Here is a 13597-nt window from a genome sequence, read left to right as displayed (position 1 = left end):
TGTTATCCAGTGAAATTAGTGATTTACTGAAGAGTTTGATTACTTTAAATGATACTGAGTGCATGTTACAGTCTCAGCTGATCCTAGTTTAGTCAAACTATTGGGTTTAAGAGGAAAGTTACAACTTCAACAGCACAAATTAAAGACAGATTGTTATTTTTCTCTGTAGTGCACTAAACAACAATGATTTGATGAGTTAACTCTAGAACATTCTTCGGAGGTGCATGCACAGGCAGACAGACAGCTAGGCATACAGGAAGACAGACAGGTAGGCTGACAGACAGGTAGACAGCTAGGCATACAGGAAGACAGACATGAAGGCTGACAGACAGGTAGACAGCTAGGCATACAGGCAGACAGACATGTAGGCAGACAGACAGGGAGACAGCTAGGCATACAGGAAGACAAACAGACAGACAGACAGCTAGGCATACAGGAAGACAGACAGGTAGGCAGACAGACAGGCAGAGAGCTAGGCATACAGGAAGACAGCCATGTAGGCAGACAGACAGACAGACAGCTAGGCATACAGGAAGACAAACAGACAGACAGACAGCTAGGCATACAGGTAGGCAGACAGACAGGCAGAGAGCTAGGCATACAGGAAGACAGCCATGTAGGCAGACATACAGGCAGACAGACAGGTAAGCAGACAAACAGGCAGGCAGACACACGGACAGACAGCTAGGCAGACAGACAGATGTATGTGAGCAACAGTGCCTCCCTCTATCGACAACACTTTAAACCACGTGACCTGTGTTTACATCCTCTCCTCAGCTGTTTCTTTCTTCCTCCACTTCGACACAGCGGCTCGCCGTTAGCAGCTCCCTTTGCCTCTTCGCCCGAACCAGCTAACTAGTTAGCACGGTTAACCAGCAGTTAAGCAGCACGTAGCTAACGGTTAGCCAGCAGTTAGCCTCTGAGGGAGGCTGCTAGCGTCTCACACACTGACCGTCGCACTGCACAGAGCGTCCAGTTACAAGGAGAGTTAATGCGACACGACTTTGTGAGTATGTTTTTGTTTTATTTAAATGCATTTTGTGTGTGAGAGTAAGTCTGTTTGTGTCGCTGGCAGCACAATAACAGCGTCGGAGTCACTGAATACGACGGTGTTGTGCGTTTAGCTAGCTGGTAGGACGAAGAGTCGAGCTTACCTAACCTGCTTTGTCTCTGTTTTGATGATGGCGCACTCGGGCCCACGGAGCTAACGTTAGTTAGCCGGGTTCATTGGCCAACTAACACGGCGCCGTGCCGACACTTTACGTCAACTAAAAAAAATACCCACTTCAAACTCGTCGTTTCTACATTTTCGCGTCTTTCTAGTTTACGTGTCTTTTTCTGTTGCAGCCGTTGGTTTCAGCGGGCGGGAGGAAGCGCCGAGAAATCCACGTTTGTTTGTTTTGGATGCTTGTTGTTGTCGTCCGCAGCAGTTTCTAAAACATGGCGGGATGTTTCGACCTCTTTTGTTGTTTTTGTTGTTGTTTTTGTACACAAACCGGTTCAACGAGTCGCCGCTGAAAGATTGAGGTTAATCGCACTGCAGAGAGAGAAAGCTGGCCAGCAAATGCGTTTATGGTGGACAAGTGTGAAGAAAAGCTGCATGAACGCTCAAACACACACCGCCTTTGTTTAATATGTGTCAGGTCGTGTAATGAAAGCTCGAGCCTGCCTTCTCACAGGCGTGTGCTTTGGCCAGGATTTAAGAAACGGCCGTGATAAATAAGGCTTCGCAACGTTTCATGAAAACGCTGTTGTTGTTTTGCTCCATCGTCACACGCAGTGCGAAGAAAGTGTCCAGCCGGCTGATTGGCTGACGGGCAGCTATCTGTGTGGCAACCGCACCACGTGACCGGCTAGAGCGCCGATTGGCTGCGTCGGGTGTCAGTTGTGGGAATGTAGTAACATCTGTATGTATGCCGAGAGCGGACCATAAGAGCATCTATCTGTATGATGTGAAGCGGCACCCCTGCTGGTTGAAAGGTGTGTTCGACGTATTAGATAACGCAGAAGAGAACGCACAACAAATTCAGAGGAAAGTTCCATCGACAGTCCAAATCCAACATGTTCAGTTAATTGTCAAATAAGGCAAAGAAAAGCAGCACATCATCTCTGAAAAGCAAAAATCTATTATTTATGAGTCATCTCTATGATGGCATGTCATAATGGATAGGGTCACAACTAACAATTACCAAATACTCGAACGGTGATTTTATGTAATAGTTTTGTCTATAAATTGTACCCAAGGTGACATCTTCAGATGACTTGTTTTGTCCCACCATATACTGTATATCCAAAACACCTATGTATTCAGTGTAATCTCATACATGACAAAGAAAAGCAGCAAATATTCATATTTCATAAGGTGCAACCAATTAATCTTTGCTTGATTTAGGTTATCAAATATTGTTGTCAATGAATTTCTGTACAGTCCATTATTTGACCGTAAACTTAACTTAAAGTTCGTAGCCTTGCTGGCATCATTCTCAGCACACCAGAACAAACAAAAATAAATCAAATGTAAATAATGCAAGACACAAATGGTGGCAGGTTCATTTAGGTGCCACAAATTCAAAGATTCCCTTTATCCCAAAACTGTATGACCTCTGTTTTTGTGTATATGCAGGGTCAACAGAAACAACTGGAGTTCTGGTAAATATGTTTCACACCCACCCGAATGCAGTTGGTTCCTGTTGTTAGCCGGGTACAACAAACACCTCTGCTGTCACATCCCCTGGCTGTTTGTGGCTAATTAACTCAGAGTCCAGTGGTCAAAGTTGCATAAAAAAGAGAGATGGATGCAAATACACTTTTTATTCAGTCAGATTGCATCATAAATATCACTAGCCTGGAGACAGAGTCGGAGGAAAAGCCGTATTGTTACCTAAATCAAAAGGAACGATCCGCTGCTGAGCACAAACATCTTCAGAGGTTTTCATGGCAGTCTTTTTTATATTCCAGTCCGACGATGGCACTAAAGCAACGGGTCATTATGGTGAGCGACTCATTAGACTCTGGAGAGACGAGACATCTTGTATATTTGTGGAAATGAAAGTCTTTAGCTGATAGTACCACTAACTTTGACAGAAACTTTTTAACAGGAGAGGAAGACACGGCTGTAATGGCAAAAAAATGTTGGGTCTTTATATAATGCATCAAAAAGGAATCCTGTCTCACAGGATTTGAAAGACAACCAGTTTGTTAGAAAGTAGATCAATGTGGCCTTTTTATAGAAGTGGAGAAAATGTCCGGTGGTCATCCAGGTCAAAAAATATTACATCATAAACATTCTACTGTGACTATCTGCCCTTTAGAATATGCAATGATGCATTATGTGTAAAAATGTTTCCCTTGGGGTTGACCCTAGAAGGAGAGAGGGGGTCAGTAGGTCATAGCATTTCAAAGGGTGTATCCTCTGAGGACCATAATGCATTCAGCAAATGTGACTATATTCTACAGACTATATATGGAGGTGCCAGAAAAAAGATTATTGGGTGACGAAGATCATTATGGATTTATCTTCTGCGTGCCATGGATATCCACGGAAGATTTAAATGGGAACTGAGTCTTGAGTTTTTGACGTATCGTGTCATGAGTTTAAATTTCACCTGCTGTTGCACTAGATGACGACTCAGCGTGGTTTAATATTGGTACAATACCGGTAGCAAATATTTGTTACAGGAGTGTTGTTTTGAATTACAGCGTGCAAGTGGTTTTCACCCCACTCAGTGTGAAGAGAACCAGCACAGTCCTTTGCACAGAGAAATACTCTGGTGTATATACGACTCCAATAACATTCAATTCAGGTAGCTTTGTAGCGAAAACAAATGAGCACTAACAGGAAATTTGCATTTGTAAAGCATATTTGCTCAATGTATTAATAATACATTTGACATTGCAGAGAAAAGTCACTGAATTTATTTTCCATACAGACACACCTTTTTAATTACACCTTCCCAAGTCTTTTATCCAGTATCTTATCCTTCAATGTGAAGCCAACATGCTCACCTTTTTTTTTTTTTGCTGCAGTGAATATGGGACAAAGCATTCACTCACAGGCGTAAAGAAATTCAATTTCACAGGCAGAAATCACAAATACAAACATCAGACTTGTGACTGGAGAGTTATTGTTACGTGATTATTTTCTACTAATAAACATTGCTCTGGCAATTTGGTCACAGAGGAACGGACACCATTTACTCTGCTGAGAGAACTGATTAAATGTCTGGATTTCCACTGTAAAGGCTGGTTTGTCTCACACTGCCTGCTGATGGGCATGCTGTACATGTCTTTGAGCTGCCTAGACAGGCCTTTGGTGTTTGGTTACAGCAGCAGGGTTGGTCTTGTGCTGCCGGAGGATCGGCTACAAGTTTAGTCATCCTGCGTGGTTCAGGGAGTCGTCCCTAGCTGCGTCAGAGCAGTCATGACCTGACATGGCGTCAGTGCACTTTCCATACACACCAGGGTTCAACCCAGGGCATCCAGTGTGTGTTTACAACTGGTTTCCTGTTTACAAACCACCCCCCCTTCACTGTGGCAACACGTTATCACATAGCTTGGACTTTTTTATTTGTCTCAAAAAGTGTGGTTGTGTAGTTAATGATTAATCTTTTTCCAAGAGTACAGCTGTGCCCAATAGCAGTTTGCATGAAGAATACTTTGCATGACCCAATTTCCCAGATAAAATGCAGGTAACTCAAAAGGACTATGCATTACAGAGAGGGTAGAGGTGGACCACTATAAAAAAAAACATATCACTGTACATGGTGAGCAAATCAATGACTCTTTTTGCCTGTGAGAAAGAACCAATAGTAAATGACCTTCCCGGGCCTCCCACTACAATTACCTCTGAATCTAATCTTTATTAGCTGAGTCAGATGTGGAGATGCTGAGGAGGCACAGAGGGAATTCAAGACTCGTCTCCCTCGGCTGCATCTCCAGCTCAACCCTTTCATTATGTGCCAGTGTGGGGTACTTTAGACATCAAGGCATCTATAAAATGTTTAAAAAGCAGCATGTGGTCAGAATTTCCTCTTTTTTGTTACGATATGGTACTTAATTGTGTTACGTAATAAAGCCAGTAGCTCAGTAATCACAATGCAAGTAGAGACAAGTAGAGATCCGTTTTAATGGACCCAGTGAAGTGATTCGGGAATTCTTGGCATTCGATTATACATTCAAATAATAGTTTCATCTCTAACAAAATATGTCATCTATACAGTATACAACTGAAAATGGTCATCTGAAGGCTGCCTAAAAAGGCCACTCATTTTAATATCAAATTTAAATGCCCAATGTTGTATTATTAAATTGTTTTCAAAACAGGTAATATGTATCTAATAAATACTCAATTGAGTCATCCTGAGGGGATATCATTTGGAAAACCACTGCTCAAAAATGAATTCATTAATCCTTTCAGTTGTTAATTTCAAAGACGATCCCAATTGTGGGAGAGGATTGATAATATCAGCAGATTTAAGCAGACTGTGTTCTCCTAGCAGGAATGTTGCCATAACGTGTTTATGTACCGTCTCTCAGGTCACTTGCTGCCTGGACATGACCGTAGTCTGAACCGACGCTTGAGGAGTCACAGCGGCGTCGTCGTTCAGGTCAGCCGTTCATCTCCATGTCACTCTGAGGAGGAATCACTCACCCCGAGTACGAGTTCGGCCCTTGTGTTTCTCTTCTCTTTTCACCATGGGGGGAGCCGTGAGCGCCGGGGAGGACAATGATGACCTCATTGATAACCTGAAGGAGGCCCAGTATATTCGTACAGAAAAAGTTGAACAGGCTTTTCGGGCCATAGACCGCGGTGACTACTACCTGGACGGCTACCGGGACAGTGCCTACAAAGACTTGGCGTGGAAGCATGGCAACATACACCTGTCTGCTCCGTGTATATACTCAGAGGTGATGGAGGCCCTCAAACTGCAGCCTGGACTTTCTTTCCTCAATCTGGGCAGTGGAACTGGCTACCTGAGCACAATGGTTGGCCTCATCATAGGTGAGCATGGATCCCCAGCTGTGTTTTCATGTGTGGGAAGTCATCTGATGTTCTGTAACATCTAGGTTAATCAAAAGTACATCATGTGCCTACAAATCAGTGATAATAGGACTGAAAATAGAACATTTTTGATTAGTCTTTCTCGGACCGTAAAAGTTGTGAATGATAGGTGAAAGGACTGTATCAGCTTGCTTGTATTGCCAACAGTCCAAAATTAATAGATTTCTTTTTGAAAAAATAAATAAATATAAATAAATAAGAATGTGATAATGATAGGAGATCAATGTCTTGTCTATACACAAAACAGCTACCTGTTGTATCTCTACGCATAATCCCAATAGGTAATCCTTTTTGTTGAAAATATTGTTCCTGTGTTTTTTTGCCCAGGGCCATTTGGTGTGAACCATGGAGTGGAGCTCTATAAGGACGTGGTTGAATATGCCAGAGAGAAACTGGATGATTTCATCAAGAATAGTGACAGCTTTGACAAGTAAGTACATCCTTAAAAAGAAACATTTCATATTGACAAGTACACCGATTTGCTTTCATGCCGAGAGTTGGATTAATAAGATCAATACCACCCTCAAAACCGTACATTATAAGGATGCAGCCAGCAGTTGGTTAGCCTAGTTTAATGTAAAGGTTGGAAACAAGGGAAGGCAGCAGGTCTGACTGTCTGAATGTAACAGAATCTGTTCATCAGCACCTCTAAAACTCAGTCATTTTATATCTCATTTGTTTAATCCTTGCTTTTGAAAATGACTATTATAACATGTTAATTAGTAGCGTCTCATTAGATTATTAGCTTATTTATTTTAACAAAAACGGTGTTTGTTCACTGTTGGCAGTTTAACCTGTTTTGCTCTTGTGGACAATAAGACAATGTACTCTAAATTAAATAAATATCTACTTCTACCCATCTAATCTGCGTAATGTCGTTAAGGTTCACGATGTGATGAGCTGGAACGAAAGGAAGAGAACAGTTTTCCATTGTTGTTTCAAAACATTTTATCCACTAATTATTTTTTTCCACAGGTTTGAGTTCTGTGAACCCGTCTTTGTTGTGGGGAATTGCCTTGAAATCTCGACAGACAGTCACCAATACGACCGCATCTATTGCGGTGCAGGAGTGCAGAAAGACCATGAAAATTACATGAAAGTACTGCTCAAAATTGGAGGCATTCTGGTGATGCCCATAGAGGATCAGGTAAGAGCTGCAAGCCACGAGTGTGATACAGAATCAACACATCATGATTACTATTCAAAAAGCTAACGCATGAGGGAAAACGCAGTAAAATAGCTTTGACCTACAAGACTGGTTATGCAACTTTCACATGCATTATTGAGCCACAACTGGCCCTGGATTTGAGCAGCATAAGGAGCTCACACAGGGCTACATGTTTTATTTAAAAAAAAGGTGGATGGGTGAGTGTGGACAGACTCTGGGGCATGTGAAAGGGCATTTAGAAAATGTTGGGAAGTTGGTGGAGGATTTGGGGAAATGCTTGACTAAGTTTAGATACTGTGACCGGAGATTTTATTTTGTCAGTTATTTAGGGCTTGAGTGTACTCTTAGTTCAGACTGAGAGGGGCATTACACGTAAAATAAATCAATAAGATGTTATGCTGTGTAGAAGGGAGGTAAAAGGCTTTAGTAAGTACGAAAACAGCCTCCACACACGTATGAATCATGCTGAAAATAATTATACATAATTTGGATCAGAGATCTGAACCGCATAAGAGCGCTACAACTCGTTTCCACTGAGAACATGTCCACACTAATGCAAATCATTTTTCAAAACAACTTTCCCCTCCCTTTGTTCTGGCTTTAATCAGCACCAAAAAGAACAAATATTACTCTCCACAGCAAACTCTGAAACATGTAGTATGAGAAGAACTGAGCTTCAAAGCCGTGGCTGGGTCGAGACCTCCCTATTCCACTCATCCTCTACTGTTCATGTTGGTAGACGCTCTGGAAAAGGGATCTCAATGCAAACGCTCAGGAAAAACTGTTAGCCTTGTTTTTTGAGGACCCTTAACCAATTATTTATATATATATTATAATTGTAATAAGAATCACCTTTACTGGCCAAATATGTGTAGACATACATTTTCATTTGCAGACATATGTATTGCTCTCAATGTACACAGAAATAGACAGAATGGTTAGGACCAACAAAAAGCTGAACAAATAAGGAAAGAATAGGACTATAATGTGCGCACATGTGGGGAAAAAAAATTAAACAAACATTTATATCCACTCAAGTGTGCTGCTAGTTGTAAACTATACAAAAAGTATATATAAACTGAGCAGATAAACATGGGCTGGATGATGATATTGATGGATGTCACATACATATTAAAAAACTGTAGAAGTACAGTCTGTAACCGCAGCAGTGGGTATTTTGTTGTCGTATGGCTGATTTAACCGTTCAGAGTGATGGCCTGCAGGAACAAACTGTTCTTGACTGTGATTATTTTGGCATTCAGTGCTCTGTAGCGCCTCCCTGAGGGAGAAGTTTGAAGCAGTTGTGTCCAAAGTGTGAAGGGCCTGCAGTGATGTTTCCCGTCGGGTTCCTGATTCAGAAGTCTTGGGTGGAGGGCAGACTGACTAATGATTTTCTCTGCAGTCAGTGCTGCCCAGTGTTGTCTTTTCCTGTCCTGTTTGCCGACTGATCCAAATCACACAGTGATGGACGTGAGGAGAACAGACTGGATTATTGTAGTGCAGGAAGTATATCCTCTGCTGGGCCATTTCCCCGTGGTGGAAAAGGCCAATGTCTGTGTTGGACATCCATTTTAGTTCCTGGGAGATGAGCAGACATGAAAAATCTGCTGAAACTGCTCCCGACAAGGTCTGTTGATTACCTTGAGTAACGGCATGGTTTCTAGAAAGGGACATCGCTGTGGAGTTTTTCAAATTCATTTTTTTTTTAACTTGCCGCTTTGAGCACCAGAAGCTGAGTACCATCTAGTTGCATTATATTGAAGAGAAGGCAGACATCTATTCGGTCGATATCTCCAACAATCGGCAGCTCACACCAAAACAATATAGGTAAATAGCAGTACAGGGAAGAGGAGACATGGAATTTTGATTTCCTTTAACAGAATATTAACAAAATATAGTAGTAGTAATAATTGTTTGGAAAAGCCCCCAAATTAACTCAACATGACATTATTGTAGAAGCACTGTATAGAAATACTAAATGTGGCATTAGAAATCATGATGGCAATGTATTTGAGCCATAGCCTAACGTGGCTATATGGTTAAAACATAGGTCTAAATAAAAGGCATTAAATCCGAGTCGTCAAGGTACTTTTTTCCTTTGAATGAACTGTCACTGCATTGTGACTTTACTGGCTGCTTTTACATGTTGCATGAGCAGTTTCTGAGATGTTGGTAGCTACTGCAGGCAATCAGGAGACACTCGCAGTGAATCTTTGGGTCAGCCAGGTTTAATCCAGCCTTCAAAAAAAAAATTACAAATTTAAGATGGATTATCTTTGATTAAGATATAAACAGGAAAAAAGGTAAGAATACTGATGGTATAACTTGTCTTTGTGGTGCTGGTAAGTCCCGGGGAAGGGACTCTAGTGTACTGAAATACTGTCTGATTTGACCACCGGGACCACCCAAAAACACAAGATGAAAGTTCGTAGTAGCTTATGAATGAATACCGCTCTGCTGGTATTGATGGACCTGTATGCTCCACCTCTCCCCAAGATATCCCTTCATTATCATCAGCCTCATGTGGTTTAATTGTGTTTTGATAACTGTCAATACTGTTGAATGGTAATTACTTGTTATGTCCGGTGCGGTCATCTTCTGAGGGCCGTGTCTTACATGCCTAACGTCTCACAGCACCAGACACTGATGATGTGCGTGTCTGATGGGGGCGAGTGCTATGGTGATGTCGTCCACTAGATACTACGATTCTAACAATTAGCAATAATTAGAAAGAAGAAAGCTTTTCCGTTTGTCTGACATTGTAGTAAACTAAATATCTATGAGCTTTGGACTGTTGGTCCCTGGGAGATGTCCCCTTTGGCTTTGGGAAAATGTGACGGCCGATTTCTACAGTGTTTTGGGGACCAAACAATTTTTATTTATCCATTATTTAAAAAAAATCATGAGCATGAGCATATACCATGATAGCTATTCCTTTAATATATCTGGTAGTTTTTCCCCATTGTGGACAGTGTTGCAAATTCTGAACAGAACTGATTGATGGCAATATTACATTTCTTAATGACTTAATTCATCCCATTGGATGAATTCACACTTCAAATTGGGCCTTTTTAAAGATTGGAAACTGTAAATGAAGGTAATTATATTCTGTATGATTTTGCATAAAAGGTCAAAGCATTCCGATTTATCTGGTTTTTAAATTTGCTGGATTAGTATCCAGTTACAAATTCTCAGTTGAGATTTTGGAGAGAAAAATCAAATAAAAAACAATACTACTACATATCAGTATTACAATTTGATAAAGGATATTGTCTATAATTACCGACCCTGGTCCAGTCATGTGTACACCTTGAGATCATTGCCTTTGAAAAACAATTTCACTATGCTGATGATGCTCACACTTGAAGCCCATTGGCAGTAATTCGTTCACGTACAAAGAAGGTGAGGGAGTTAATTTTCCATGAACCTATTTGATCCAGCAGCTTGTATGCAAATGAGATGGGGCTCATTTCTTCTCCAAGGCCAATGTTGATCTTTGGTTACACAGTCTGTGTACATCAGCCAGCCAGAAATGAACACTTGGGATTTGGATAAGATCATTAGATGTGGGAAAGTTGTTTAATAAGCAAACAATGTATTGACAGAGATAATTGCGACAGTATATCTGGAGAGAAAAAAACAGAAAAGTCCCCATAAGAATCATCTCCATTCAGGTGGCAAATGCACAATAAGCAAAAAATAATAATTTTGAAGAAGCTGTGCTTTAGTTCTTGCTCCCCAGTGGCACAAAAGTATTTCATATTTTATAAGTGTCGAGTTCAGGTCTGGTCTCTTTATGCAGCTGACCCAGATAACCAGGACTGGCCAGTGCACATGGGAGAGCAAAAACATCTTGGCGGTGTCCTTTGCCCCCTTGGCTCAGCAGAGCAGAGCTGACGGAGAGAAGCCCGACGCCGTCCAGCTGCGTAAGTTCTCCAGCCTCAACAGAGAAAAACTCATTGTTTTATTCCTCCTAACTTCCTCCTGTAAAGCAGGCCATATTTCTAAGTCAAGACAGTGCATTCAAAGTGATGCGTCGAGACAATTCCGACAGCAATATCCTCTTTGACATATGACGCTCGCCTTGCAGCTGCTCAATACAGCCAGTTGTTTCCCATCCTTGTAACACTGAGACACATCTCTCTTTGATGGCCTCAGTTGTTTATGCTGGCTGAGTTGAAGGACTTGTGCAGCTACATGGATTATTTGTATGTTTGTGGCGTATTGCCCTGAAGGACCGTGTCATCTGTCTTTGTCCTCAGCCCCGGTGACCGTCCGCAGCCTTCAGGATCTGTCTCGGATCTACATACGCCGCAACCTGAGAAACCTGGCCAACGAGGACAATCAGGGGAAGGGGCTGGTGCAAAGAGTTCCCCAGAAGCGCAAACGCAGGCGCTGCAGACGGCGACGCATCAACACCTACGTGTTTGTAGGCAATCAGCTGATCCCCCAAATGGTGGAGAGCGAGGAGGAGGAGCACGCCGAGGAAGAACCCAAGGAAGTGGAGGAGGAGGAGGAGGAAAGAGACATTGGCGACATTGAAATCCTCAAGCAAGTGAACATGTTGAGAGACCAAATAATGGCTTTACCGTTGCCTGAGTCCCTAAAAGCATATTTGCTGTATTACAGAGAGAAATGACTGATTAGCTCAAACCCCACTCTTAATGGGTGCAGCACGTGCTGAAATGCTTCTCTTCACCCTTCTCAGTACAAATGTAGCATTATTTCCATTAAATCTTGATGGCAAAACTGTAACGGAAAGAGACGTCAAAGATAATACTGGATAATAATGTTACGATTGTCAAGAATTAATTGTCATTTTCTTTTGATTTGTATGTCATAAAAAGAATTGTAAAAAGTATTCTAAATGGACAGTTTCAGGAAGCCATTTTCAGATGTTATCACAATGTCAGAATTTCTGCAGAAATTTGCAGAGTATAAAATTGTAAAAGACAAAGTTCTTATTATATTTGTTTAAATATGATCATACAAAGAAGAAGACATTTATTGCAGCTTTTTTAGGAATTTTAACCTACACTTACATCAGTGTTTGGTGATTTAATCATCACCAGAAAAGGAGTTAAAAAATACACTGAAAGTCAAATAAGGCCACATCCTCCCATTTTGCGTTTCAGAGTAAGGCACCCTTGCGTAATCATGAATGGGGCACTTGTGTCATTACTCTTGAGATTTCTTCTACTTTCCTATTACAAGCGAGCGTTGAGAGACTAGATTGGCTCATCGTTTTTTCTACAGGGCACCTTTTGATGTAACTTTTTCTACAGGGTGCTTTCATACTTGTGTTTCCTCACTTTGTATATGAATAGCTGACAACCTACTTGATATGATGAGGTGTTATAGGCCCCCTCTTCTCCATGGTTTCCCTTCCATTGTTGATGCAAATAGTATATCAGTAGATTAATCATATCTGCGGTTTGGAACAGTGTAAAACTGATGATGGGTTTTCAGTGGTTGTTCACATTTTCGGCTTTGTTTTAGATCAGACTGGTAAAGGGGAGATGTTAGTCAATAATGCATGAATTAACTGTGTATGTATTGGGTGTTTCTGACTTAACTTCACATCTTATGATCGGTCACTGGAGGTGATGTCCCATGTGATCAACTTTGGAAATTATTTGACAATAGGAGAATTTTTTTTCCCAGTAATATTTATCAATTAGATGGCCTTGAGACAAATCTCAAATTCTGTATAGTACTTTTTTAAAAATATAAATATATAAAATCAACAGCAATGCAAATCAGAATCGCTGAGGATTTTGAAGCCTTTTGTATTCTGGACTGCAAAAGTGTCCAATGAAGCACCTTAGTCTGCAGCCTCAAGAAAGAGAAAAAAATAATGTGGGCCGCAGACTGGAATTGTAATGTTAATCCTGTTTCATCAAAGTACAATTTGCTTGCAGAACTTCCCTGATAGTGGTGGCTTTTAAGTGCCAACATCCCCCATCACATTAGGGCTTCTGTGAGTTTTCTGGCACAGTCAATTTACCCGGACAATGGTGTATTTCTACAAAAACATTCCACGGTGGAAAAAATAACATGAAAACAGCACATCACTGATCGATGTCACACGTTTCCTTCCTTCTTTACAGTCACAGACTTTGGAGATTTTGTTCATCTTACTTTGAATGCATCATTTAGTATTCCAAAAGCTGAGTTGAATGTTGTTGATATTAATTCTATTCAATATAAAAAGTGATCTATATGTTGTTATCATAGGATTCTGCATACCGTTGAATTTGATTTGTTGTAGCGCCCTCTTGCTGTACTGTATCTTGACACTGGGAACTCTGTAGATCAAAACTCCACTGCTGTCTGTTAAATAGATAAGATATATTTGTGCTTTAAGT

General features: G+C 41.1%; 1 protein-coding gene across 1 annotated transcript; it reads left to right on the top strand.

Annotated features, from left to right (window-relative positions):
- The first annotated feature begins 785 nt into the window (after positions 1-785).
- On the top strand, positions 786-13285 carry pcmtd1 (protein-L-isoaspartate (D-aspartate) O-methyltransferase domain containing 1). The gene is made up of 6 exons (XM_084008109.1): positions 786-1006; positions 5536-6001; positions 6389-6491; positions 7037-7208; positions 11032-11155; positions 11492-13285. Exons 2-6 carry the CDS (start codon positions 5695-5697, stop codon positions 11866-11868), a joined length of 1083 nt encoding a protein of 360 aa, XP_083864235.1. The 5' UTR covers positions 786-1006; positions 5536-5694; the 3' UTR covers positions 11869-13285.
- The last annotated feature ends 312 nt before the right edge of the window (positions 13286-13597 follow it).

The sequence above is a fragment of the Eutrigla gurnardus genome, assembly GCF_963514095.1.
Source record: "Eutrigla gurnardus genome assembly, chromosome: 4".
Lineage (NCBI taxonomy): Eukaryota > Metazoa > Chordata > Actinopteri > Perciformes > Triglidae > Eutrigla > Eutrigla gurnardus.
Note: the sequence above shows the minus strand (reverse complement) of the source record. Positions and strands in the feature narration are given on the sequence as shown.

Excerpts from the sequence above, each read along its gene's own strand:
- pcmtd1 (XM_084008109.1), top strand. The coding sequence starts at position 5,695 with ATGGGGGGAGCCGTGAGCGCCGGGGAGGACAATGATGACCTCATTGAT. Across the intron at positions 7,209-11,031 it reads TGATGCCCATAGAGGATCAG|CTGACCCAGATAACCAGGAC; the intron begins GTAAGAGCTGCA and ends CTCTTTATGCAG. Across the intron at positions 11,156-11,491 it reads GCCCGACGCCGTCCAGCTGC|CCCCGGTGACCGTCCGCAGC; the intron begins GTAAGTTCTCCA and ends CTTTGTCCTCAG.